General features: G+C 45.6%; 1 protein-coding gene across 2 annotated transcripts; it reads right to left on the reverse strand.

Annotated features, from left to right (window-relative positions):
- Nucleotides 1–132: 132 nt before the first annotated feature.
- DHX33 (DEAH-box helicase 33) lies at nucleotides 133–23761 on the reverse strand. 2 transcript variants are annotated; one of them, XM_019926819.3, is made up of 12 exons: nucleotides 23319–23761; nucleotides 20742–20902; nucleotides 19628–19855; nucleotides 19313–19483; nucleotides 16055–16240; nucleotides 15197–15308; nucleotides 13882–14041; nucleotides 13635–13723; nucleotides 10387–10514; nucleotides 9800–10003; nucleotides 8061–8147; nucleotides 133–2639 (listed from the first exon to the last, which is right to left on the reverse strand). In XM_019926819.3, exons 1-12 carry the CDS (start codon nucleotides 23602–23604, stop codon nucleotides 2331–2333), a joined length of 2121 nt encoding a protein of 706 aa, XP_019782378.2. In that variant the 5' UTR covers nucleotides 23605–23761; the 3' UTR covers nucleotides 133–2330. The 2 variants fall into 2 exon arrangements, with proteins under 2 accessions (XP_019782378.2, XP_019782379.2); XM_019926820.3 differs by lacking the exon at nucleotides 23319–23761 and adding an exon at nucleotides 22700–23296.
- Nucleotides 23762–25704: the final 1943 nt, after the last annotated feature.

The following is a 25704-nucleotide window of genomic DNA, read 5'->3' on the forward strand; positions in this document are numbered from 1 at the left end:
GGACACATACGATATATAAGGTAGCAAGAAAGTAAGTCTTCCCAAATCAAGTGGCAAAGATATACTTAATATATTCTAAACAGCATTCTGTGAATAAGGGAAAGGAGACCCAAGAAAGAAGCCTCACACATGTACAAGATTCACTTTTAATGGACTTGATAGTCATGTGCAAATCTGAGCATTATATACAAGAGCCAGTGCTTCTTTAGAGCTATCTCTGTTTGAACAAGAACAGACTCAAAATACAACATAAACCTGAACCAACTAGATTTTTTTTTGCTGCAAGTTATAATATTCTGATCAAATAAAATATAATAAAATTCTTGCTTCCCCACAGGTGCAGTGTTTCCTTCTATGCACAAGGAATGGTATCTTAGATGCCTGGCCACAGTTCTAAGCATTTCTTCACAGCTGGATTAAATGGATTTATGCATCACAGTACATAATCCGTCTTATCCACAGAGCAAAAACCTGTCTCCATTCTGGCATCTCTTTACCAAAGGTTTTTACCAAGAACTGGGTGTTGGCAGTTCTTAGATCTATGCTGCTCTGGGGGTTTCACACTCCATGATTACTAGAAGCAGAAGACAAACATCTGAGGCATGTGATCTGCTTGGAGTGCATCTATTTACATGAAGCTGCTCAAGGGAGCTAGTGATTCACCTAGATATGGATTTCACAGGTTGGAAAAAAGGTGGCACACCACTGGAGATTGTAGGATTGAAAAGAGTAGCTCAAGGTTAGATTGCAACATCACTGTGAAACATTTAACTTCCTTAAGAAAGTTTAAAGTGTACTTATCTATCCCCTGCAGCTCAATGTAAACAACCATGTATTTCTTTGTAGTAATATGGAGAGTCAGACCGGCTTTTCCAATCTGATTTAATCCCTGAGCAGCTATGTTAAAAGTTAACTTTTTAAAAAGCCCAATAAAAAACTACTGTATGAAAATTCTACCAGAATGTTAGTGACAAACATATTTCTGTACAGAAACATAGACGCTATTTACCCCTTATTCCTGCTCAGAAAAAATATACATTTCCTGAAACGGTTCAGGTACTTGAGCTGGACATAAATGATTAAAAGCTAAATTTTCCTTGCCCCAGAGAATACCTCTATATAATTTGCTGAGGAACATAATAAATTACCCCACTCCCCATTTTTTACCAGCATGATGAACGTTTTATTAAAAATACAATATTTTCTTTTACTAATACCTTTTGAACATTTTATTAAAAATTGTATTTTCTTTTACCAATACCTTTTGAACCCTAAACATCCTAGGCCTCTATTAAGTAAAGGAATAACCAAAATACTGCACATGTGTGTTCTGACCAATTAAGCACAATAAAAGGGCTAAATCTTGGCGTCTTCTAGGGCATAGCATTCTCTGGGGAAAGATTATTTGCTTTTGATAATTAAATAGCTAAGAAGGACTTTTGGTGTCTTTTCCCTCCTCAAAATATGAAAACAGGAAGAGACTGTGGAGACCCTCTCATCCCCTCTGACAAATATGGAAAATGAGGGCTAGAGAGGGGCGAGTGGCAAAGCCAGGCTGTCCCCAGGTCCCTAAGAAGGAAAAAATGATCATAGGAAATAAATAAGATAAAAGAACATAAACACTAGATGAGGTGATGGATGAGCCAAAGCTGCCTGTGTTCTCACCTCCGCCCACCGCAGGGCCAGAGGAGAAATGCCGTAAGCTCAGCTCAGAGACGCACCTTAGGCTCAAGTGTTTACGGCCCCAAAGCACCTCCCTCCTGAAACCGAAGTTAATCTCTTGTGTTTTCTGTTATAAAGTCCGTATGCAGATAGAAGTTAAAATAGATCCAAGGTCAACAGCTCTGTGAGATCTGGTGGGCCCCTTTCCAGATGACCCCCCTCACTCTTGGGAACTCAGCGGGGTTTGTTGTACCTGCTTCACATCATGTAGAAAAGCAGTAACAGCAACCGAGCTCCACGGCTCACGATCCACGGCGTGTTTATCGTGGGCAGGCACAGCTCTGGGTACTTTCCTTCCATTTGCTCTAAACCTCATGACCCCAACCCTGTAAGTATTATTATTATCACCCCCACTTGGCAGATAGGGAAACTGAGGCTCAGAAGTTAACTAAGTCACCCAAAGTCGCCCAGCAAGAACTGAAAGCATCATTTTGAAGTCTCCAAGGTCGCTGCATGTCTGTGTGGTTCAGTTTGAGGAGTTTAGACAAAGATGCTTTCAAGCTCCCAGAGGCCGGGCATAATCCGCCCGATACGACCGCGGCTCTCTGGGTGCCAGCCTGAGAGTCCACGGCGAGGCCAGCTGCGGCCCAGCTCCCGCCCCGGGCGGCTCAGTTCCTGGAGGCCCTCAGCTTCCTCCTGAAGAAGTCGGGGGCAGCCTCGTACAGCCACTCGGCGTCCACCACACAAAGGTCGCGCATGTAGCACTTGTTGGTGAAGAGCAGCTCCGTGTATACGACGCAGGCCGGCTTGCAGTGGAAGAGGACGGACGAGGGGTGGATGGCCACGGGCTGGTGGGTGTCCGTGGTGGCATAGGACCCGTCGGGCTGCAGCTCGGCGGTGCTCATGAAGAGGCTGTGCGCCAGGCAGCGGCGGACGCTCTCTGTGTCCCCTCGCGACGACAGGATCGGCATGGACATCTGGTTCGGGAGGAAGCGAGACATGGAGAAGACCCCAGACGTGAGTACTGTGCCACCACCCGTGGTGGATGGAGCCACGTGCCCCCAGCGCAGTCCAGGGTGCAGGGCCCACGGTGGAGGCTGACACCCGGGTGGCTGCCTGCAACACCTGAGATCAGTGCTGCTGGAGGAGCACCACGTCTACTGTCAACAGAAAATGAGGGAACTCACGCAGCCAAGGGATGGTGTGGCAGGAGAGCTGTTCAAGTACAAGAAGGGTTCGAAAATGGTATAATGCAGAACACAGCACGCTACTATGAGAAGAAGTCACTCTAGTGCTAACAATGGGCCGCTGGCATCAGGCACAGGCCTGGGTAAGGGTGACAACTGTCCCCTAGGGACGTGCGGATGGTCCACGACGCGGGCTGTCTCCAAAGACGCCTTACACACGAAGACAGTCACCACAGAGTTGCTCACAGCAGCAAAAAGTAGACACTCTCTCAGTGCTCAACACAGGAGAACGCGAACACAGACAAGCCCACCTTTGAGGTAAAATGTGGCGCGTCATAGCCATTGAATATATAAACATTATGTCCTCTAAGAGGGAACATAAGCTCGTAGGAAACTTGTTGGTTGATGATTTGGCAATGTCTATGAAAATCTAAACTCCCCACCTAAAAGTTCATTCTATGTGTACCAGAGCACAGACATTTATGTAGGAAGATGATGATTACAGCACAACCTAAATCATCACCATTAGGGGCTTGGCTAAATAAACTGTAGTGAATACAGTGAAATGCTATGAAGTCACTAAAAAGAACGAGATAGACATATGCAGGCACTGCAAGACAGCCTAGACACAAAGTATTCAAGAAGTACTCCAAGTGGAAAAAAACAAATTGCAAAACAAAGTGTTATACATTTTGTTTTAAAAAGAAAATTTTATCATGGTGTATGATCCTTTTAATGTGTTGTTGGATTCTGTTTGTTAGTATTTTGTTCAGGATTTTTGCATCTATGTTCATCAGTGATATTGGATTATAATTTTCTTTTTTTGTGGTATCTTTTTCTGGTTTTGGTATCAGGGTGATGGTGGCTTCGTAGAATGAATTTGGGAGTGTTTCTCCCTCTGCAATTTTTTGGAAGAGTTTGAGAAGGATTGGTGTTAGCTCTTCTCTAAATGTTCGATAGAATTTACCTGTGAAGCCATCTGGTCCTGAACTTTTGTTTGTTGGAAGAGTTTTAATTACACTTTCAATTGGCATATAGTAATCCTTTGCATTTCTGTGGTGTCAGTTGTGATTTCTCCTTATTCATTTCTAATTCTATTGATTTGTGTCCTCTCCCTTTTTTTCTTGATGAATCTGGCTAAGGGTTTATCAATTTTGTTTATCTACTCAAAGAACCAGCTTTTAGTTTTATTGATCTTTGCTACTGTTTTCTTCATTTTTTTTCTTTACGGTACGTGGGCCTCTCACTGTTGTGGCCTCTCCCATTGCGGAGCACAGGCTCTGGACGCGCAGGCTCAGCAGCCATGGCTCACGGGCCCAGCCGCTCCGCGGTATGTGGAATCTTCCCAGACCGGGGCACGAACCCGTGTCCCCTGCATCGGCAGGCGGACTCTCAACCACTGCGCCACCAGGGAAGCCCTGTTTTCTTCATTTTTATTTCATTTATTTCCCCTCTGATTGTAATGATTTCTTTCCTTCTACTGACTTTGGGTTTTCTTTGTTCTCCTTTCTCTAGTTGTTTTAAGTGTAGGGTTAGATTGTTTATTTGAGATTTTTCTTGTTTCTTGAGGTGAGATTGAATTGCTATAAACTTCCCTCTTAGAAGTGCTTTTGCTTCATCCCATAGGATTCTTCACTATATGCAAATCAATCAATGTGATACACCACGTTAACAAATTAAGGAATAAAAACCATATGATCATCTCAATAGACACAGAAAAAGCTTTTGACAAAATTCAACACCTGTTTATGACAAAAACTCTCCAGAAAATGGACATAGAGGGAACCTACCTCAACATAATAAAGGCTATATATAGGACAAACCCACAGCAAGCATCATACTCAATGGTGAAAAACTGAAAGCATTTCCACTAAGATCAGCAACAAGACAAGGATGTCCACTCTTATTCAACATAGTTTTGGAAGCCCTAGCCATGGCAATCAGGGAAGAAAAAGAAATAAAAGGAATACAAATTGGAAAAGAAGAAGTAAAACTGTCACTGTTTGCAGATAGATGACATGATACTATACATAGAAAATCCTAAAGATGCTACCAGAAAACTACAACTAATCAATGAATTTGGTAAGGTTGCAAGATGCAAAATTAATGCACTGAAATCTCTGGCATTCCTATACACTAACAACAAAAAATCAGAGAGAGAAATTAAGGAAACAATCCCATTTACCACTGCAACAAAAAGAATAAAATACCCAGGAATAAACCTGCCTAAGGAGGGGAAAGACTTGTACTCAGAAAACTATAAAACACTGATGAAAGAAATCAAAGATGACATAAAACAGATGGAGAAATATACCATGTTCTTGGACTGGAGGAACAAATATTGTGAAAATGACTATACTACCCAAAGCAATCTACATATTCAATGCAATCCCTATTGAACTACCAATGGCATTCTTCACAGAATTAGAACAAAAAATTTACAATTCGAATGGAAACACAAAAGACCCTGAATAGCCAAAGCAATCTTGAGAAAGAAAAATGGAGCTGGAGGAATCAGGCTCCCTGACTTCAAACTATATCACAAAGCTACAGTAATTAAGACCGTATGGTACTGGCACAGAAACAGAAATATATATCAATGGAACAGGATAGAAAGCCCAGAGATAAAATCACGCACATATGGTCACCTAATTTAAGACAAAGGAGGCAAGAACATAAAATGGAGAAAAGATGGCCTCTTCAATAGGTGGTGCTGGGAAAACTGGATAGCTACATGTAAAAGAATGAAATTAGAACACTCCCTAACACCATACACAAAAATAAACTCCAAGTGGAAAAGACCTAAATGTAATATCAGACACTATAAAACTCTTAGAGGAAAAGATAGGAAAAACACTCTTTGACATAAATCACAGCAAGATCTTTTTTGATGTACCTCCTAGAGTAACGGAAATAAAAACAAAAATAAACAAATGGGACTTAATTAAACATAGAAGTTTTTGCACAGCAAAGGAAACCATAAACAAGACAAAAAGACAACCCTCAGAATGGGAGAAAATATTTTCAAATGAAACAACAAAGGATTAATCTCCAAAATATACGAACAGCTCATGGAGCTCAATATCAAAAAACCAAACAATCCAATTAAAAAATGGGCAGAAGGACTTCCCTGGTGGCTCAGTGGTAAAGAATCCACCTGCCAATGCAGGGGATATGGGTGCGAGCCCTGGTCCGGGAAGATCCCACATGCAGTGGAGCAACTAAGCCCTTGCGCCACAACTACTGAGCCTGAGCTCTAGAGCCTGCATTCCACAACTACTGAGCCCACGCGCCTAGAGCCTGTGCTCTGCAACAAAGACAAGCCACCGCAATGAGAAGCCTGCACACCGCAATGAAGAGTAGCCCCCGCTCGCAGCAACTAGAGAAAGCCCGCACGCAGCAACGAAGACTCAATGCAGCCAAAAATAAATAAATAGATAAATTAAAAAAAAAAAGGGCAGAAGACCTAAATGGACATTTCACCAAGGAAGACATACAGATGGCCAAGAGACACATGAAAAGACGCTCAACATCACTAATTATTAGAGAAATGCAAATCAAAACTACAATGAGGTTATCACCTCACACCGGTTAGAATGGCCATTATCAAAAAATCTAGAAACAATAAATGCTGGAGAGGGTGTGGTGAAAAGGGAACCCTTCTGCACTGTTGGTGGGAATGTAAATTGATGCAACCACTATGGAAAACAGTACGGAGTTTCCTTAAAAAACTAAAAATAGAACTACCATATGACCCAGCAATCCCACTACTGGGCATATACCCTGAGAAAACCATAATTCAAAAAGAGACATGTACCACAATGTTCATTGCTGCACTATTTACAATAGCCAGGACACAGAACCAACCTAAATGTCCATCGACAGATGAATGGATAAGAAGATGTGGTATGATATATACAATGGAATATTACTCAGCTATAAAAGAAATGAAATTGAGTTATTTGTAGTGAGATGGATGGACCTAGAGTCTGTCATACAGAGTGAAGTAAGTCAGAAAGAGAAAAACAAATACTGTATGCTAACATTTATATATGGAATCTAAAAAAAATGGTACTGATGAACCTAGCTGCAAGGCAGGAATAAAGATGTAGACCTAGACAATGGACTTGAGGACACGGGGTGGGAGGGGGAAGCTGGGGTGATTTAGAGTAGCATCGACATATTTACACTACCAGATGTAAAACAGACAGCTAGTGGGAAGCAGCAGAATAGCACAGGGAGATCACCTTGGTGCTTTGCAATGACCTAGAGGGGTGGGATAGAGAGGATGGGAGGAAGGCTCAAGAGGGAGAGGATATGGGGCTATATGTATGCATATGACTGATCCACTTTGGTGTACAACAGAAACTAACACAGTATTGTGAAGCAATTATACGCCAATAAAAATCTATTAAAATAAAGAAAAAAAAGAAAATTTTATATATGTATCCATGTATATGTGTATACCCACACATATATAAAAACGTAAATACACAGGAAAAAATTCTAGAAGGATCTACACCAGACTATTATTTATCTTTGCAGGGGCAGGATTAAGGAGACTTTTACACTTTCTGCATTATATATCACTATTTTCTGCACTGTATCAATCTGTAACAATTATGCACGGTTTTTGTAATCTGAATAAAAATAACAAAGATATTTCCACTAAAAAAACAAACCTTAAGAAGAATTCTAATAACATTGGAAAACACTTCTAAAGTTTATAAAAGCTGAATATAAATTATACATACAATGTAACTAATGATGTAAAAAATTCATTTAAAAATAGGGCTATGGGCTTCCCTGGTGGCGCAGTGGTTGAGAGTCCGCCTGCCGATGCAGGGGACACGGGTTCGTGCCCCGGTCCGGGAAGATCCCACATGCCACATGCCCGTGAGCCATGGCCGCTGAGCCTGCGTGTCCGGAGCCTGTGCTCCACAACGGGAGAGGCCACAGCAGTGAGAGGCCCGCGTACCACCAAAAAATAAATAAATAAAAAAATAAAATAAAATAAAAACAGGGCTATAAAAAAACAGACCAAACTGGGGAGAGGTGGAGCTGTGGGTAAGTTTTACTTTCTTCCTTATTTAAAAATTTTCCTACAATGAGAGGGTTTTTTTGCAATCACTTGCAATAAGCAACCTGAAATTTTTCACCTAGAAAAAAGTGACAGCATAGCCCCCAAGTGAACACCAGGAGGAAGAATACCTTTAGGCAGATATCCCTCAGCTGTGATCTGACTTCAGCTACCAGCATCATATTCTTGCTGTGGACAAAATTCTCTTTGCACCAATCCTGAATAGGAGAAAAAAGAGATATCACAGTCCTCTCATTTCTATAAAGAAAATAACATAGCACAATTTTTATTTTTAATTAAAAAAAAATTTTGGGCCGCACCACACGTTATGCGGGATCTTAGCTCCCCAACCAGGAATCAAACCCGTGCCCCCTGCAGTGGAAGCACGGAGTCTTAACCGCTGGACCGCCAGGGAAGTCCCAGCATAATTTTTAGAACACTGTTCTAATTCAGACGGAAAACTTCAGTTGCCAAAAATAAATACAGGAAAATATCTTTATAGCAAAAAGCATGAACCATAAAGGAAAACAGTAAAAATGTAAACTAAAGTAGAACCAAAAAATTCCATAGGTAAGTCATGATGAAAAAAGCTAATGACTGGGATATCTGCATCACTACACCCAGTAAAGAATGATTACCTCCAGAATATATTAAAAAATAAATAAATAAACTCCTACAAATCAGTGAGAAAATGACCAGTACTCCAGTAGAAAAAGGACGTGGATGGACCACTCACAGAAGATTAACTACAAATGACAATAAACTTAAGCAAAGGTTCTCGGTGTCCTGAGGAATCAAGGCAGTGCAGTTTCAAATAACTGAGATAGTACTTCATATCCCTCAACGTGGCAAAAATGAAAAGTCATTTCAACTAAGAGCTGGAGAGGCTGGTGGAAATCGAAACTCCTCTGCACTACTCCGGGGAGGATAAAGAGGTGCTGACAGCTCTGTGGACGCACATGCCAGCTGGGAAAGCTTGATGCAGCTGCCCGAAGACCGGCAGGTCCACTCCTGGGTATCAACCCCAGAGCAACTCTCCCCCTTGTGCACAAGAGACCAGGACGGGATGGGCACTGCAGGTGAGGAGACGGAAACAAGTTGCAAAAAGGTAGCATGAAGAAGCATTTACAGCATACGACGCCTGCGCATACAAAGTGAAAGCACTTTGCTGCCCACCAGGACCCAGACAGACTTGACTGGGGTTACAGAAGGTAGGAAGGACTGCAAAAGGGGCAGCTCAGGGCTCTTGTTGTGTCCAGATCATTTTATTTCCTTAAAAATAAGTTGAGGCAAATACAGCAAAATGTTTATAACTACCAAAACTGGGTGGTGGCTATTTTTTTTGCATTAAAGTACAGATAAAGCATGCATGCTATATATAGCACAATTACTGATATATATATATATATATATATTTTTTGGTGGGCCGTGCCACCCGGCTTGCGGGATCTCAGTTCCCTGACCAAGGATTGAACCTGGGCCATGGCAGTGAGCCCGGAATCCTAACCACTGGGCCACCAGGGAACTCCCTACAATGACTGATTTTATTCTATTTTATTTTACTGATAAGTGAAAGAAAATACAGCCATTTTCCATCTTGGTCCAGGGAACTGAAATACAAGCAAAATCTGCTATGAAGGAAGTTAGGGGCAGGTGGGGAAACAAATCATTTTGTAGCTAAGAAACTGGGTCAACAAATACTTAACGAACTGGCCAACGTTAGGTATGAGTTAAACATAAGTAGAGGGAAAGACGGGAATCATGCCTTCCCTGGTAACCTCCCTGCGCGCAGACATTTCTGAAATGACATCTGCCATTCACAGGCCCAAAAGGAGGCATCGTTTGAGAAGGGGAAAGAGACAAGGCCTACCTTGTTTCCGCCTGTGTTCTTGAAGGCCCGGTAGATGTTAAGCAGGGTGATGTGATCGCCCTCGCTGGATATGAACTTCTTCCGCACAGCCTGCACTTCATCCCGCCGGGAGGGGGGGTTGTAGAGAACGCTGTCCACTGACAGCAGGGAGATGATGGTCAGTATCTCCTCCGTGCAGTGGAATTTGGGGGACAGGAGGATGGTCTGCAAATCACAATTAAAAACTGTGTAAGCCTAGTTTTCTCCTGGCTTCTGAATAAAGTATTTCCATACATTGCTTTTGCAGCTTCCCTTGTAAGCCTTAAGGGGCAGGTGTTTCTAAAACCATGACTATGTATGTTATTCTACTTTCTGTAAAACAGAGGGCTGCCTTCCCCGCATGATTCCATGTGGGTAGGGCTCATGACTTAATATGGCTTGAATCCCACACTGAGCGTAAGTCAGAGTTAGGCGTTAATAAGTAGGCGTTAATAATTATTTAAGAGAAAAAGTGAAGATTAATCTAGAAGCACTGGGTTAAGGAGTCTCCTTTGGGATGGCTGACCCGTAACACACAGAAAGGGGACTGAGGAGAGGATATCATTTACTTTGGCAAATTTGGGTTCTAACGGGAAAGCCGCCATCTTTCTTCCTATTGGAGTCAGGGTGAGCTGGCCGTCCTTGTTTTCAAGGGCACCCAACAGCTCCAGCTGGGCGATGGCTGCCTGAACGTGATCTAAAGAAAGACATAAAAAGGAGTCGAACATTCAGAACAGGACGAAGCTGGAGCTAGTTCCTTACTTCAGGGCACTTCTGAGAAGCCTACGTCAAACCACAGCAAAGACCACAGCCATACTGTCCCCATGAGATGCTTTTCAAAGCTGTTAAGCACAACATTGTCTTCAGCTCAACTCTCTTTAAATAGTGGCCTGCAATTTGGCAATATGTGTGTAAATCTGAAACCCAGCAAAGTTACACTTATGAATTTCACCCCCAGATACACTCGGACATCGTACAGGGACCTGCATCTCCAGACGCACACACACAGCAATGGAAATACCAGGTGCCTCAGAGGCCCCTGGTGAGAAGGACACTATTTACTATATTATTCTTTTTAAATCTGAACCATGAAAATGCATTGCCTATTAAAGAATAAAGATGCAATTCTAAGAATGTAATAAATATCTACACAGAGAGAAAATGATCTGTAAAATACATTAAGTGAAAAAAGCAATGTACCACACACCTATGGTCAACTTAATCTATGACAAAGGAGGCAAGGATATACAATGGAGAAGACAGTCTCTTCAATAAGTGTGCTGGGAAAACTGGACAGCTACATGTAAAAGAATGAAATTAGAACACTCCCTAACACCATACACAAAAATAAACTCAAAATGGATTAAAGACCTAAATGTAAGACCAGACATTATAAAACTCTTAGAGGAAAACATAGGAAGAACACTCTTTGACATAAATCACAGAAAGATCTTTTTTGACCCACCTCCTAAAGTAATGGAAATAAAACCAAAAATAAACAAATGGGACACTTAAAAGCTTTTGTACAGCAAAGGAAACTATAAACAAGACGAAAAGACAACCCTCAGAATGGGAGCAACTATTTGCAAATGAAACAACGGACAAAGGATTAATCTCTAAAATATATAAACAGCTCAAGCAGCTCAATATTAAAAAACCAAACAATCTAATAAAAAAATGGGCAGAAGAACTAAATAGACATTTCTCCAAAGAAGACATACAGATGGCCAAGAGGCACATGAAAAGCTGCTCAACATCGCTAATTATTAGAGAAATGCAAATCAAAACTACAATGAGGTATCACCTCACACCAGTTAGAATGGGCATCATCAGAAAATCTACAAACAACAAATGCTGGAGAGGGTGTGGAGAAAAGGGAACCCTCTTGTACTGTTGGTGGGAATGTAAATTGATACAGACACTATGGAGAACAGAATCCAGGTTCCTTAAAAAACTAAAAATAGAACTACCATATGACCCAGCAATCCCACTACTGGGCATATACCCTGAGAAAACCATAATTCAAAAAGACACATGCACCCCAATGTTCATTGCAGTACTATTTACAATAGCCAGGACATGGAAGCAACTTAAATGCCCACGCCAGACGAATGGATACAGAAGATGTGGTACATATATACAATGGAATATTACTCAGCCATAAAAAGGAATGAAATTGGGTCATTTGCAGAGACGTGGATGGACCTAGAGACTGTCATACAGAGAGAAGTAAGTCAGAAAGAGAAAACAAATATCGTATATTAACGCATATATGTGGAATGTAGAAAAATGGTACAGATGAACAGGTTTGCAGGGCAGAAATAGAGACACAGATGTAGAGGACAAACACATGGACACCAAGGGGGGAAAGTGGCAGGGGATAGTGGTGGTGGGACAAAAAAAAAAAAAAGAAAAAGCAATGTGCCAATGTCTATCGGTAGAAGGATAAATGCATTTTGGTTTATTCATAGACTAGAACAATATTTAGTAATGAAAATGCATCAGACATAAACCTTATAAAACATGATGAACGAAAAGGGAAGGTCACTGGGAAATCGAGGCATAAACATGCCAACCGAAACAATGCACGTGCATGGAATAAAATATTCAAGAAAAGCGAGGGATTCACGGACAAAACCTGGGAGGTGGTTAACTTGAGGTGGGGAGTGTGGCAGCCTCCGGAGGCTTTGCAGCCCTGGTAACGGATGCACAGGTGTGGCTTCGGTATTTCCACCTGACAGGAATGTGTCTCGTTTGTATGTAGAGATTTAGCAAGAAAAAGAAAAAAAAAGTGTAGAACAGTGCACAATGTGTGTTGCTATTTGTGTTTTAAAAAGAGACTATATGGAATTCCCTGGCGGTCCAGTGGTTAGGACTACATGCTCTCACTGCGGAGGGCCGGGGTTCGATCCCCAGTCAGGGAAATAAGATTCCGCAAGCTGTACAGCCAAAAAAAAAAAAAAAGCAAACTTGATCTCAGTCTTGAAGGCTGGTGCCTTTGCTCTTGGCCTGTTTCTGGAAGAAGTGCTGGAAAGCTGCGTGAATGGCCCATAAGTGCTGTTGCACCTGGGGCTGGAGACACCCAATCACAACCCTTTCTGCAGGCACCCCAGTCTGGGAGGAGGATGGAATATACGTGCCCAAGGACTGATGAAATAAAATTCATATGATAAATAAATAAAAGACTATATGTACTTGCAAAGATTTTCTCTAGAAGACACTGGGAAATGTTCACAGCGGTTGCTGTAGAGGAGGGAAACTGACATCAGAGGGGCCCTGTATACCCATCGACTGTTTACTTTTTTAACCAGTTGCGCTTCTTTACTTAAAAAAAAGGAGAGAGAGGAAAAAAAAGAAAATGGTATATGTTGAAGAGATGCCAAGTACTAAGCTACCATCATTAAAACTCCCCATTATTTTTTTTTCCAACATGGAGAGATTATCAGTGAAGGGCAGGGGCCCATCAAATTCCGGTCAAGAGCAAAGAAACTTAATCTTTTCAGTGCTTTTGCTGGCAAAAGTACGATTTTGTTAGGTTTGCAGTATCCTGTGGACCCCCTCGACCACCTTCACTGGTTCCTGTGGTCTCGGAACCCGCCCGTGATGCCTACATGAAGCCGCTGATTGTGCACCGCGATGGTGCTGACGGCACCGCATCTTTCCTTTAATGATTTGAGTTTCTTCTCTGAGAGTTAAGGTTGTTATCCACCAAATTATACTAAACAAAAGGAGACTGCTGGAAGACCTGGTTGGTTTTTTTTGGAGTCCACTGGTTGTTTTTGTCCATTTTGTACACCTTCCCAAAGACCCCACCTACCTGGAGATGGTTTGGACATGAAGTCAAAGGTGAGCACGTTTGGGACTTTCATTGCGAGGAGCTGCAGCATCACGCTCGCCAGGTTACACCTGCAAGTGTGAGAGACGCAGGTGGTTCACGCAGGTGTTCCTGACCCCCCAGCCGGCGAGGCAAGAGCCGCCCACCAAGGAGAGTCAGTTGGAGGATACGGGCCACAGGGACAGAAGCCTCAGGACAAAGGGCAGGTGTGGGAGCCCCTTGGGCCTGCCTTTGGATCTCTGGCACTGTCATCTTCTCAAACTTCTCAAACTCATCCTCCGTGTAGAGCCGGTAACAGATACCACTGTCCTCTCTGCCAGCCCGTCCTGTGCGTTGCCAGGCCTGAGTCTTTGACACCCGCTGCACAGCTAACACCTCCAGGCCACTGTCTGGTGGGAGAATGGCCCGTGTTAGTGCTTTGCTCGTCACATGAACAAACTCTGCAGCGTGGGCAATGAGAGGCACTGCTCAGACCGCCGGGGACCCTCTCTGTGACACACGGGGACCCTCTCTGTGACACACGAGTCCAGAAGAGCTCCAGCCTGCGTCAGAAAGCACGAAACCAGACCGGTCTGTGGTGAAGCAAGGCCTTTGCTGTGAACACCGTGTGAAACCTGTGACTAAAACATCAGAAGGACCTCGTGCTTGGGGCAGGGACCCAGGAGAGTAGATCTCAGAGGCCTTGGCTTCGATCACAGGTGACCACAACCCCGTTTGCCCAGGACTGAGGGGGTCTCCCAGGACTTGGGACTCTCGGTGCTAAAACTGAGACAGTTTCCAGCAAACCAGGATGGTTGGTCCCACATCAAACGATGACCCCAAAATGAAATGCCTCCAGTCCCCTGTGTGTTGCATCCTCCCTCCTGCCCTATTATAAAAGAGAGACAATGTAATGCTGTTACGCCTAGGAGTGAATGAGACCGATTTTCTTATAAAGGTGTATTTTGTGCCAGGCACTAGAGAACCAAGCCCTTTCACATACGTGGTCCCCAGAGACACACATGAATGACAGCACCCTTGAAGGCTTAGCAGTGCATTTCAATTAAACGTTCGGGAGCCATAATTTCAGCTGCCTCAAATCCTCTGTGGAGCAAAGCAAGGTAGAAAACAGACCTGAATAAAAATGACTTCAAGCAAGCTGCCCACTGCACACACTCAGGAAACAGCTAGTGCCTCGCCCCAGCCTGGGGGGGTCTGCTTCCTTCCTGGGAGACTGGAGGTCAAACCAGCCTAGCTCAGATGTCATTTCCGAGGAAGCCTCTGATGTGGTATCAGGCTGTCCCTGGCCTGAGAGCCAGCATCCTCGCCTACCTTCTGACGGGGTTGCATGCCCTCTGCCCAGGTCCCTGACCATCTGTCCCCAGGTGTGCCACTTCTGGGCTCTTCTTTCCTGCCTCACGTGCCTTTCTGGCCCTGACTGCTGGACTGTGGAGCTGCCGCCCGAATCTCAGGTAGTTACGGACATGAGACAATCATCTGGGGGAAACTGGGACACAGGCTGCTCACTACACAGAGAAGAGACATCAGGAGCTACAAATTCTCACCGGGGTTATACTTCTTTGCTTTAACCATGCCCGTGTCAACTACATATTTTATTCCTGTAATGGTTATGGAGGTTTCAGCGATGTTGGTTGAAATGATCACTTTGCGACAGCCCTAAAAGGAGGAAGAAAACCAAAGAGCCATATGACACACATATGATTCAGAAGTTTTAAAACACATTCCTCACCGTGAATTGTCACAACTCACTCATGAGCAAGAAGAGATGACTTTTTTATTATGACAGTCATTAATATTGATGGCTGGTCACTAAATTGGGCGGGGCGGGGCGGGGCGGGGTAGGGTGTGGGGAATGCTTCAGCCTTAAAAGTTTATTTTGAGGCAATGAGATGTGGTGGGAGAGGCACAAGATTCAGAAGCAGGTAGATGTGGGCTGGAGTCCTGGCCCTGCCAGCTACCTCCTGTGCCCCTTGCGCAACCGTCACTTCACCCCTTGGGGCCTCGGAACTGGGATGGTGGCCCACCTTGCGGTTCTCGAGAGGATGAGAGACAGTATGTGTCAAGTGCTGGCCCAGTGCCTGGCACAGCATGGGCACCCGAGGGACGTACTGTGGACACAGGCTCTGTTACGGGGGACCTTGGAAGAGTCACTCACTGAGCCCCTGGCCTCTGCCTTTGCCTCTCCCTCAGCCCCGGACAGCTGTCTCCCTGTTCTGACCATGGGAGGGCTGTGTCTGCAGCCCCGCATTACCCTCCTGCGTCTTTCCAGTTCATGTGTGTGGTCCCTGCACATCCCGTCCCACACACCTTATCTGGAGCCTGCTGACAGGAGCACAGGCCCCACTGGTGCATCCGTCTGGGCACCCAGGGATGGGGCTGGGCAGAAGAAGGGGTGCACTCACCTTCGGGGCCCCCTGGAAGACGCGCAGCTGCTGGGCGTAGGGCAGGGAGGCATAGAGAGGAAGGACCAGCATGGAGGGGCAGCCGTCGGGGAGGTGTTTGGCAATGTCCCGGCAGGTCTTGCTCATGGCTTCGATCTCCTCCTGCCCAGTGAGGAACACCAGGATGTCCTGAGAGGAGGGGGCTTCCTACAGAAAAGGCAGAGTGGGATTACTAGGCCTTGACAGGAGCACAGGTTGCACAGAACAATGGTCACGGATGAACTTTCCCAGTTATTTTTCTTAACTCTGGAGACATAAATGAGCCTAAACATTGGTGTCTCCCCTGGGAGAAAACCCACACCGAGAACGCACGGCTGCAACGTACTCGAGTTAGCCAGCTATGTTTAAAAACGAATTAAGGAGATTTTGAAGAAAGATGGCCAGATTGCTTTTGCAGCGAGAACAATGCCATGAAAAGCACAATCAGGCAAGCAAATAAAATCTGCATGAAGCTGCCTTCCTTTCATAATCATCTTGAAAGATGGAACTGACAAAAGAGACAACTTGGGGAAATCCTGATCCACGGAAATGGCCGGAAGCACTCATGCTGGAAGAGGAGCCCTAACTGAATGAGGCCATCAAGTGTACTTTCATAAACCCCAAAGCACGCTGAACGTGGACAAGGGATTGAGAGCCCAGGCTTAACTGGATCCTTCACCTCACAAAGAGAAGAACATGTAAGTGTTAATTGCACACCCACTGATCCAATCGTTCTTTGACGTCTGTTCAGATACATCAATTTGTAGAGTACTTGTTTGGCAAAATAACTGAAAAATATTTAATAATTATCTATATGTTGTGCATGTGTATGTGTCTATATATATATATATGTCTATGCATGAATACATATATCTATTATCTATGTATTTATACGTGTGCATGTAGTTTTTTAGCCCGGTATTAATAGGACAAATGTTCAGAGGTGCGCACACACAGAAAGGATAAAATCTTTTTTTTTTTTTTTTTGGTGGCGTGGCTTGTAGGATCTTAGTTCCCTGACCAGGGATTGAACCCAGGCCCCAGTAGTAAAAAGCACTGAGTCCTAACTGCCAGGGAATTCCCAGAATAAAATCTACAACAGTCAAAGCTTCATCAAGGGGAGGGCTCATCAAAGCTACCATGTAACCTGAGGGCACTGCAGGCACTATTCATGAAAAATCCTCATCTCAAGTTTGCTTTTAGCAGCTAAACAAGGCACCCTGACCTTCTCCAAATACTATCAAAATGACGGTGAGGGTGTAAGCCCAGGAAGACAGGGTTTCAACCCATTTTTGAAAGATGAAGAGACGGGGCGGGAAGTGAGTGACTTGGCCGGGCAGAGGGAGTCCTGACGGGGGAGCGTACAGACGGGGTGGTAGGAAAGTGGTGCGCCCACTTCCCTGGAGAAGCCACAAAGGCTCGGGCTCAGAGCGAGCCTCGGGGGCTTGTGCCGGCATGAGGACCCAAGTGTCCGCTGGAAGTCTGAGTACAGTGTGGTTGAACCCCCCAGTCCCCTCCTCCACCCGATGCGGCCAGGAGGCTGGGCAGACACGGGGTGCTGTCGTGGGATTCAACACAGGAGGGTGGCAGAGGGAAGAGCCAAGAGGACAGCTGTGCGGAGACCTAGGAGAGCAACCTGTTTGGAGCAGAAAAGCAGCATAAATAAAGGACCCGGGAAAAAGTGGATTGTGTTTCAACACATAAAAAATATTCATGATTGGCATGTGATAGATGTTAGAACCCTTGGGGAAAAATTGGCTGTACATACATAGAAATCTTGTACGACTGTGTGGAACAAGGAACAAGGCACTGCGATGGTGCACAACGTAGGGTCGTAATATTGTAAAGACTGATATTTGATTTAAAAAGACGTCCTGGGGCTTCCCTGGTGGCGCAGTGGTTAAGAATACGCCTGCCAATGCAGGGAACATGGGTTCGAGCCCTGGTCTGGGAAGATCCCACATGCCACGGAGCAACTAAGCCCGTGCACCACAACTACTGAGCCTGCGCTCTGGAGCCCACGAGCCACAACTACTGAAGCCCGTGCGCCTAGAGCCCACGCTCCGCAACAAGAGAAGCTACCGCAGTAAGCCCGCGCACTGCAATGAAGAGTAGCCCCCGCTCGCCGCCAACTAGAGAAAGCCCGCGTGCAACAACAAAGACCCAACGCAGCCAAAAATAAATAAATTAATTAAAAAAAAAAAAGACATCCTGATATGATCTTTTTGTTTTTTTTTTTTTTTTTGCAGTATGCGGGCCTCTCACTGTTGTGGCCTCTCCCGTTGTGGGGCCCAGCCGCTCCGCGGCACGTGGGATCTTCCCGGACCGGAGCACGAACCCACGTCCCCTGCATTGGCAGGCGGACTCTCAACCACTGCGCCACCAAGGAAGCCCCTGATATGATCATTTGAGAGGATGTTTCAGAAACAGGAAAGTAACATCCAAGGGAAACAGTTAAGAAATTGAAGGTGTACCTTCAAGAGCAGGATCTGGGCTGGGAAAGTGAAAGCAGTTCCTGTTTTTTTTTATGAGCTTTTTAGAAACTAAGTACTTGACTTTTTAAACTTTAAACTATACACCCATCACTGAGCTTAAAATAAAAATTAGCTTTCAAAAGTTGGCTTCTAGATTTTTTCAGAAACTTAATGGAAAGGTAAAAACAGTCGATATTATACAAATTAAACCAAAAAATGAGATTTAATCACTCGAATTTTTAAGTAAACGTTTAATAAAATGAAAAAAATATTTGAAATGTTCCTCTGTACAGTTTTTTGTTTTTTTTAAGAAAACTCTAAATTGCAACCCATTATTGGTTAATACACCAACTTTTTTTTTTTTTCCAATGAGACAGCAAATACCAGAGGACATCACATGTAGTAAAAGGAGACTGTGTTTCCTAAGACTCACTTCAGTTCTACACATTGTGTCCTGGGTTGCAATATAAAATGTGTGTCTTATTGGGGGTTCCAATCAAAATATGCTTGCAAGCCACTGCTTTAACATATGGACGTTTTCTGGCTCAGCTGAGGAAAGATGCTGGTCAGGGTTGAATTATTTTTTTTAGAGGAAAAAAAAAAAAGACACTGAGAAAAAGGATAAAAATATGGACATGGCAAACGAACTCCATATTCAACTTCAGGACACAGCTCACAGAATGGTTTCGTTCAGCAGCTTTTCTGTTCAAGGCTGAATGCTCGAGGTCAAACAGGCCTTCCCAGGGATCTGCACCCCGGTGCCTACCTGGTGGATCTGGAAGACAGAGACCAGGGCCGCGTGCAGGTAATCGTGCTGGGGCTGCTTGGTGTAGAAAATCTGGATCGGGTGCTGCCGGCCCTCCAGGTAGAGGACGGGGGCTCCGCTGAAATACTGGGAGAACAGGTCCACGTCCATCGTGGCCGACATCACAATCACCTGTGTGCGAGACAGGGGCGGAGGATGGGGACAAGCTTGGACCAGCCTTTTTGTGCCCCTGCTGAGCCCTGAAGGCTGCCGAGGAGGCCCGCGCCCCCCCATGCCCACTGCCCTGGGTCCCTCAGCAGCACAGGCTGCACCTACTTTGAGAGGCAGCTTCCCCAGCTCCTTTCGCCTCTTCTGGGCAGCTTTCACCACCCCAAAGAGCACATCCGTGTGGATAGTCCGTTCATGGGCTTCATCCAAAATGACGCAGCTGTACTTCCGAAGCAGGGAGTCTGAAATGGCCTCGCGCAGAAGCATGCCATCCGTCAGGAACTTGATCTTGGTGTCCTCCGAGGTGACATCGTCGAAGCGCACCGTGTAGCCAACCTGTGTGGAGAGATCACTCATTCACTCAGCAAACGTGTGTTCAGCACCCAGTGTATCCAGCACGGTGCCAGGCACTGGTGCTATCGCAGCGAACAGGACCAACTCCGACCCTGCCCTGCTCCCAAGGCAATGGACACACGCCTTCAACTGCAATGATGATAAACACTACAAAGAATTTAAAACTAGCCTCCTCCTCCCAGCTACTTCATAGTTTCAAGTGAAGCTATGTACACATATGAAAAGATGTCCAAGACGTTTTTAAGTCAAATGGGTAGACACCCACACAAACACGAATAAATCTGGCTTATATACAGTTCTGGACTCATTCTCAATACCCACCTATATACTAGAAAAATGCTTACAAGTTTGTAGAAAGAAATGTAGATAAAAGACTTAGCAGATGTTACTGAAGCCTTGAAAGTGCTCAGGAAGGGCTTCCCTGGTGGCGCAGTGGTTGAGAGTCCACCTGCCGATGCAGGGGACACGGGTTCGTGCCCCGGTCCGGGAAGACCCCACATGCCGCGGAGCGGCTGGACCCGTGAGCCATGGCCGTTGAGCCTGCGTGTCCGGAGCCTGTGCTCCGCAACGGGAGAGGCCACAACAGTGAGAGGCCCGCGTACCGCAAAAAAAAAAAAAAAAAAGTGCTCAGGAAAAAAACAGCTAATTTATCCAAGTTGCCAACAGATTTTGAAAGCAAAGCAAGTGAGACTGACAGACCCTCTGATCTCTTAGGAACTGGTAAAGAACTCTGAGAGAGGCTGAAACAATTGTGGCAAGAAAGAAGCTTGAGATGTATAAGTAGTCTTGTTCAGAAAAATAAAAGTCAGGGGGCCGGGAGTGGGGGTTAGGGGACCAAGAACTGTCAGTAAAGAAGGAAGTTAGGTACCAGCTTCCCGAGTTCGGTTCTCTTCTCGTCTGAGACTCTGGTAGCCAGAGAGATAGCAGCCACTCGACGAGGCTGGGTCACGGCAATGATGGCCTGGCGGCCAATCCCCCCTTCATACAGGTACTGAGGGATCTGCGTTGTCTTCCCAGAGCCGGTTTCCCCTAGGAAAGAAAAAAGTCTCATTTAAATGCAAATTGACGTGCCCCAGAGCCCACGAGCCACAACTACTGAGCCTGCACGCCACAACTACTGACACCCCCGCGCCTACAGCCCGTGCTCCGCAACAAGAGAAGCCACCGCAATGAGAAGCCCAAGCACCTCAAAGAAGACCCAATGCAGCCTAAAAAAAAAAATGGTCCACATCAAAATTAAAAATGCAAACTGAAACATACTTCACAAAACAGATCAAAGTCAGAAGGAAAAGATAAGAAAATACTCTAAGCTGATAAAGCCACGGGAAAATGTGTACCCACATGTACTGCCAGCAGAGTGTTAATTGGGATTGTTTCTTGGAGGGCCACATTATACTAGGAAAATCTTTAAAATGTTGTACTCTCTGACCCACAATTCCACTTGCAGGAACTGATTCTAAGGAAATAAAGATGTGTATAAAAATACAGCTTCAAAAGAGTTTTAGTCAACTTTGCTCATGACACCCAAAAATTAGAAACAACTTAAGTGGTCAGCAACAGTAACCAGTATAGTAAGAACATACAATGGAATACAAACGTTATATAAAAATGTCCTACTTTTCAAAGGGATAAACGAGATGTAAATGCACTGCCATGAAGAGAGACATCTGCTCCTACACTGCAGCCACAGCTAACTCCTCACCATTCCCCAGCCAGCCGCCTCCTTTCAAACCCTCTGACTTTGCCCACACTGTTATGAAATATCTGCCCCCACGCTGCCTGCGTGACAAACTGTACATGCGTTAGACCTCAAACTCTCCCCCCAGGGGCTGCGCCGCCTCCTCTGTGTTCCTTAGAGCCTTGTTCGTCTCGTCCATCACTGATCACCCTACACTGTGTGAAAGCATTTAAACGTTTCTGTCCCCCTCCAATATCAGAGGCCCCTGGGGGGCAGAGATGGCCTGTCCGTCTCTTCCATGTACTTGAGCATCTGCATACAGTAAGCACCCAACCTTATTTTCTACCCTCCTGTGTTCCCTTCCCAGTGCCCAGTCACAACAAAGAACTGTAAACCTGTGCATCCCTCCCCCCACAGCTACCAGTACCCCTCCCTGACCTCACAGAGTCCTACAGTCCCGTGGTTCTTCCATTTTCTCCCCTCTGACTGCTCATCCTTCCTGACCCAGACACAAATCACGGACGAAGAATTTGATTATTCTACGCTCCTCCTGCTGAGTTCATCAGGCAAAACCCAAACCGGGATCAATGTCTCCCTGTCCATCTTTTTTGCTCCTACACCAAGAAACTGAGCGTTGCTATAGTAAACTAACCCAACTGTGCTGACACTGACCTGAGTTTGAGGACCCTGTAACGCCCATCCTCATCAGAGCTCCCGTGCCTACTTCATAGGAAAGTGAAGTCCTCAAAGGTGATCTCCCGCCACTTCCCCCTGCAAGCTTTTCTGCAGTCACCCCCATTCTTACCTCCTTTCTCCAGCCCCCCCAGCCTCTTGGATATCCATCCTCCTCTTGGATATCCAGGCCCGCTCTGCATCTAGCCCTTGTTGCCAAGGGCCCCCGTTCCCCATGCCCTCTGTCTCTGCTCTATTAGTGCCCGCTTTGCATCTTCAACCTCCTTCTCTACTGAGTTCTTCCCCTGAACCTATGAATATCTGGAAGTTCCTCTAGGTCCCCCTCCTTTTTGTCAAAACAGAAGCCTGCTCCCACTGCCTTCATGCCCTCACCTCCTACCTACTCCTCGGCCCAGTGACAAATCAGCTCCCAGAGCTCTGCCGAAACAGCGCTCAACTCGATCCCCAATTGATACCTCGCATCCAATCCAGTGGGCACTTTTTGGGTCCCCATTTTCATTGTTGCATCTGTTCACTCCCTTCCTCTTACAACTCTGTTCCTTAGGTTATCAGCTCTCCTGGATCTCCTTCACCTCTTTGGAGGCTCATCCTCTCGGTCCTTCAGGAGCTCCTCTTACTTAAACGTTGGGGATCAAAGCCCCTTGTAACTGGTCCCCGGCCCTCAACTCTGCTTCTTAATTCGTGCACCAGAAACTGCTACTTCCGTCAGACCGGACCGTCTCTCGCCTCCACTTTGTCTCTTATGCTGCAGGCTCTCTCCTCTGCGTCCAACGCCTCCCTCCCCGACTGGCTCAGATCCACTCTTCCAAGCTCCCAAAGTTCCCGCTGCGTCCCTCTACCCTTCCGCACAGAAGGCGAGTCTTTGCCGAAGGCGCGAGTCACTCGCATCGGCTGTGAGCACCTCCAGAACGGGCTTGTCTGACTCCTCCGAGGCCCCTCTCCTGGCCCCGAACAGAAAAGGCAGTCAGGTTTGTTGTAGAAACGAGTGAAAGACGGGGAGAAACACCTAAGAAAAGCTGTTCTCGCGGAGCTCGAACGGGGAGAGAGGAAGGACGCGCCGGCGCGGTCACTCACCGAGGAGGACGGCGCTGTCGAGGTTTCGGAGCTGGGCCAACAGCTGCCCCCGCGCCTGGAAGATGGGCAGACTCCGGCGCTGCAGCTCCACGGCCTCACGGTAGGGGCTGACCGAGGGCTGGGCCAGGGGTGGCTGCTGCCTCCGGCCACCTCCGCCGCCGCCGCCGCCGCCCGCGGTCAGCAGCATCACCATTCGCCGCCCGTGAGGGCAGGACCCGCCGCGCCTCAAAGGCCCGGCGCCCGGCCGGAATCTCTTGCTCGGCGGGAAGCCCGCCTCCTCGGGCATGTCGGGAGGGCAACACGACTGGAGGCGCGAAAGCGGGCAGCTCCTGCCGCTCCCGGGAGCCGACAGCTAGCGCGCGCCGCCCCTTCCCGCCACGTGCTGGTGGCTCCCGGCGACGCCGCTGATATCACCGCCACCCGCAGCCTTTAGAAAGGGGACTCCAACTCCCAGCATGCACTGGCAGCGTGATCAGGATTTCATTTCCCGAGGGCGGGGAGAGCAGGGTCCGAGGTACAACCGGAAAAAGGTCCGGAGCGACAACAGTGAAGGACTGGGTGTACGGTTCCGTGGGTCCTTAACTTTGGCTAACAACCATGGTTTTCTTGTCCTGCTAACAGTATTTCCTTCCAGTAAACACGCGTTTCCCTTTCTCTGCCACAATAATAGTCGCTCTTCAAGGAAAGTATTTCATTTTTTAAAATTAATGAGGTGCACACAAATATTGGTTATTTAATCCTCCAAATAACTGATGTTATATAGTAGATACTGATATCATCCCCAATTTACAGATGAAGAAACTGAGCCTCTGAGATGAGTCATTCAGATGTCACAAAATCTGAATGTTGAGAAGGATACTGGTGATCATCTTGTGTCACAGAAAAAGAAAGATATATATTCTATGACAATCATACATTCTCCTCAGAAAGTTGCTATCCCAAAGGACATGGTCTGCTCCTGTAATACAAGCAGGGAAAGAGGGAGTCTGATGGAACTAAAATTGTCTTTTATCCTTCCTTTCCCAAAATATTCGTGCCAGACTCTCAAGTTCTTTTCGGGGCTCCCAGCCCCATCATACACACGCCAATCAATGAAAAGATTCAGAACTCCAGCAGGAAAGTAGGATATTAGTTCCTCCTTCCCCTCCTAAATTCAAAGCTCTTAGAGAATTTGCTAATTCGCCACAGAAAGACCAGCAAGCAGCTGTTTGCTCTGCATACAGGAAAAGTGATTTCCAGAGAATTCATCATAAGCTTCAACCCATGTGAAGGACATCAGGCATCTTCTGTAGTTCATTTCCATGAGACTTGCCCTATTCATGAACCTATTAAAAATCCTCCTTCCCCTTTCCTCCAGGTCAGAGGTAATTTTTCTCCAGTTGCTGGTAGTATAGAGACCAGGGTTTACTGAAAATGTGCATGTTGAACTAATAGCAGATACGTATTTAAGAATAACTGACAAAATTTTACTTCCTTCTAAGTATTAATTTAGAAAGTCAACCCAAAATTAAATGGAAACAACTGTTTTAGTCTTTTCAGGCTGCTATGATACCACAGACTGAGTGGCTTATCAACAACAGAAAGTTATTGCTTACAGTTCTGGAGGTGCCAGCATGGTTACTTTCTGGCGAGGGCCCTCTTCCTGGTTCATAGCTGCTGCCTTCTTGCTGCGTCCTCACGTGATGGAAGGGGTTAGGAATCTCTCTGGAGCTATTTTATAAGGATTAATCCCATTCATGAGGCTTCCACTTCATGACTTAAGCACTTCCCAAAGGCGTCACTTCCTAAATACCATCACATCAGGCATTGGGATTTCAGCATGAATTTTAGGGGGACACAGACATTCAGACCATAGCAATATGTTAGCTCTCAAATTACGGATTCTGAGTATGTAAAAGACAGACCTCAGTCCTTCTTCCCCGTGTGCTTTCCAGAGTAACCTATTGGAGGGGACATAGGCTCCAAATGATTACAAGAGTACCAGGTAGGTAATATAAATGAGTGAAAGAATCTCTTGATAGAGCAAGTGCCGTCTCTAGAAACAGCCACTAGTTATCTCTCGGCAGCAGGTGCCACGCAGGCCTGGTATTGCCAGATCTTCCGGTTTTTTGCTTTTTCAAGAAGAGCCCCAAATGAAGATTTTCATGTGAAATCTGTCAATTTAAAACACTGGCTCAAAAAACAAAAACCCCCACAAAAACCATGGTGCAGGCAAAAGTAACCACATGCATAGGTAATTCATTCATAATCTCTAGCCTAATGACCCAACGATTCCGCAGCTTCAAAGCTAAGTGGAACAAACAGTTGAAAAATAAAATCCTGTATTGGCATTAAGCAGTGTTACACATTGCCCCCTCCCCCCAATCCCTCATATTAGTAGTCTGAA

The sequence above is a fragment of the Tursiops truncatus genome, chromosome 20, assembly GCF_011762595.2.
Source record: "Tursiops truncatus isolate mTurTru1 chromosome 20, mTurTru1.mat.Y, whole genome shotgun sequence".
Lineage (NCBI taxonomy): Eukaryota > Metazoa > Chordata > Mammalia > Artiodactyla > Delphinidae > Tursiops > Tursiops truncatus.